This window comes from Poecilia formosa, unplaced genomic scaffold (assembly GCF_000485575.1).
Source record: "Poecilia formosa unplaced genomic scaffold, Poecilia_formosa-5.1.2 Scaffold202, whole genome shotgun sequence".
Taxonomy (NCBI): Eukaryota; Metazoa; Chordata; class Actinopteri; order Cyprinodontiformes; family Poeciliidae; genus Poecilia; species Poecilia formosa.
The window spans coordinates 942,520-945,392 of record NW_006800141.1 but is presented as its reverse complement, the minus strand read 5'-3'; the positions used below and the strand labels follow the sequence as shown (position 1 = coordinate 945,392).

Sequence of the window (2,873 nt, the reverse complement as noted above, 5' to 3'; positions counted from 1 at the left end):
GGCAGGTAAATTTTCCTCGAGGAATTTTAGTAATCGAGGTACTCGAATCATTCGAGGAATCCTTTCAGCCCTAGAGTCGATGGATTTTTTTTTTCTTATTGATAAATAATAAATGATTTTTTTTCTTTTTTGCAGTTTTACTGAAACTTTTCTTGCCAGTATCACTTTAAGTCTCTCAATCAACAAAAATACATGAGATAAATGAATTCCCAAGAGTCTGTGCATAGACAGAGACATGAAAGATCAGCCAATTACTACAGAAGCTAGAGACTGGTCTAAAGATGCTGCTGCATAATCAAGCAAACTGTGACTATAATGAACTAAAGTGTGGCTGCAGGTAAGGTGCGCCATGTTAAAAGAAAACAGAGGACCTTAAAGGCTTTGAAGAAGCAATTAGCAGAGATAAATTATTCAAGTCAGTTAATGAGGTTGTTACAAGTGTTTCCTTACTATGCCTCTGTTTTGCATCCAAATGTATTTGACTTTGTTTTTGCTGGATTCTGTGCAGCACAGCGTTCTCATGGTTGCCTTTCCACACTGTCGTCTTGTTTCTAAGCCTGATGTCATTTCTTTGCATTCAGTCAGTTTCCTCTTTTTTTCTTTTTTTGTCACAAAGTCTGTCCATCAGAGCACGTCAGATTATCTGTCATTCTTCTCACCTCTGTAGGCTCTTTGTTACTTTTGTAAAAAGCTTGATGTGGTCTTTGCTTACACAAAGGATGATGTCCAAATGACGGGCACCACTGTCTTCTCTGCTGTCATTATCATCACCCTCATCATCTGCTTTCTTGTTCACTGCTACCATCGTGGCAGACTGGCAGTCGTCGCTATCACTACATCATCATCATTACCATCACCCTCATCGTCTTTCTGCTCTTCTTACCATGGCTTCTTGGGTAACTTCAATTTAACCACCCGCCAAGAGATAAGGACAAGATAAAATGACGGATCAAAAAATTCAGGGGAAAACTATTGATGTGTCTGTCATCTTTTCATTCACCGCTTGGCCTATTGGCAGAAACTGTTTGCACTCAGGGAAACCTGTGATAGCAAAACCAATGAAATATGTCAGGGGCCGTCTGTGGATCAACACCACCTTTACCACTCTTTTAATCAACTATTGATAATGTTTCACCACATTAACCAGGGATTATTTAACTAATTAATTATTACTTTTGAAAGATATTGTTAGGTTCACTCAATTATGCAGGAGTTTCTTTCAAAGGCTAGTTTGTTTGCGTCCAGATTTTAGGAAAAAAAAAAGATAAAACACTGCTGAATTAAAAACCGACAACATTTGTTTAAATACTAGGCAGTTTGTATCAACTCTCTGATTGGTTTACTGTCATACTGTCATCTCAATTCAAATAAATAAATAAATAAAAAAATACAGCACATTTCATCATAACCACGGTCATTCTTTTTGCAATATTTAAGTTTATTCTGAAGAAATAACTTCAACAAAATATTTCTTCGGATAGCACTTTTTGCTTCCTAACTTTTTCCTGCTACTCTAAAGAAGGACAACTGGGGCTCATCATTAAGTAGGACAAAGAAGTCTGCGTGGCACACACATTTCTGCTGACAGCATTGAAGTAAATTATCACTGCAGTCCGTGAAAGACAAAAGCTGGCGGCTCAAACCGACATTTGTGGATGTAGGTCAGTAATAATTGTAATAATTGTAATAGTAGTAATAATAATGCAGCTTTAATGCAACGATTGACGGCAAAAGATCTGTTCAGTATGCGTTTCATCTGGATTAATCAGTTGAGGAAGAGTTATTGTTGCTATATTTCTCCTGCCGTATGAATCCACACGTGGCTAATCAAATGAGCCTCTTGTTGTGTTTGGAGGAGATTCATATATATATTACATTAGCTCCCGTTTGGGTCGGACAACATGACGGCAGCATCTGCTGTTATCACGCTTTCACAGTTCCGTCACATCTTCATCATTATTGCGGGTAATCTCATTAGTTTCTCCATTTCATGACCAATTAAATCATTATTGCCACATGACTGTGGTTTGCTCTGACTCACCTTGTTCATCAAGTCTAATCTTCTCAACTTTATTATAAGGAATCTATTACACCATCCTAGAGCGCTCCCATCCATCATTGCATGGCTTTGACACTCATTTCCATTCATCTTGCGACTGTTTGTCCCTTACCGCCTCTCATTCGCCGCTGGAATTTTAACCTGTTCTTGAACGCTACCGAGTGACTTCTAAACCCCCGTTCCTCCAGGGATCAGGCCTGTAACCCACCTTTACCTGTCGGAAGGGACGTCAGATTCAGTGTTGGTGGCATGGAGTGCCCCAGCGCCACCCGCTGACCTCTTCATTCTGAGCTACAGCTCTGCTGACGGGACAGACACTTCTAAGGTGACACTAGATGGCTCCAAGACGAGGTCACTGGTCCAGGGCCTGCTGCCGTCCACTCACTACACGTTCAGTTTAATCACAATACAAGGGGATGTTACCTCTGAGCCCCTTACGGCATCCCTCAGGACAGGTGAGCTGCTCAGTCTGAAATGTGCTGTGTGTGCCATGGATGCATACAGTTTTCAGCATTTGTGACTTTTTCAAAGCAAAACGGAATTGGCAGCTTATTTTAATAATTGCTTGTAAAGTGTTTCTTTCATGAAACTTTTTTTTTTTTTTCCGAAATAACACTCTTAATCCAGGGAAAATCCAAATTACTACACTCACTTAACTTCACCTAATACAAAGCAACAGCTTCTCAGAATAAATTGTTTTTTTGTTTTTTTTTAAATCAGAAGTTATGAAAATCAATGTCTTCCTTTTTTTAAGCAATTTTTCAAAAATGTAAATGATGGACAATTTTATTACTAGGGCATATGTGAAATTACT

General features: G+C 39.0%; 1 protein-coding gene across 8 annotated transcripts in view; it reads left to right on the top strand.

The window, feature by feature from the left end:
- Positions 1 to 2,873, top strand: part of tnr (tenascin R (restrictin, janusin)) — a 174,691-nt gene that overhangs the window by 131,441 nt on the left and 40,377 nt on the right. For 6 of the 8 annotated variants that reach the window (XM_016679108.1, XM_016679106.1, XM_016679107.1 and 3 more), the window contains one exon: positions 2,248 to 2,514. The exons of the other annotated variants lie outside the window; for them this stretch is intronic. In XM_016679108.1, coding sequence (XP_016534594.1) covers positions 2,248 to 2,514 — 267 coding nt within the window. The remainder of the gene's footprint in view (positions 1 to 2,247; positions 2,515 to 2,873) is intronic. 8 annotated transcript variants of the gene reach the window in all.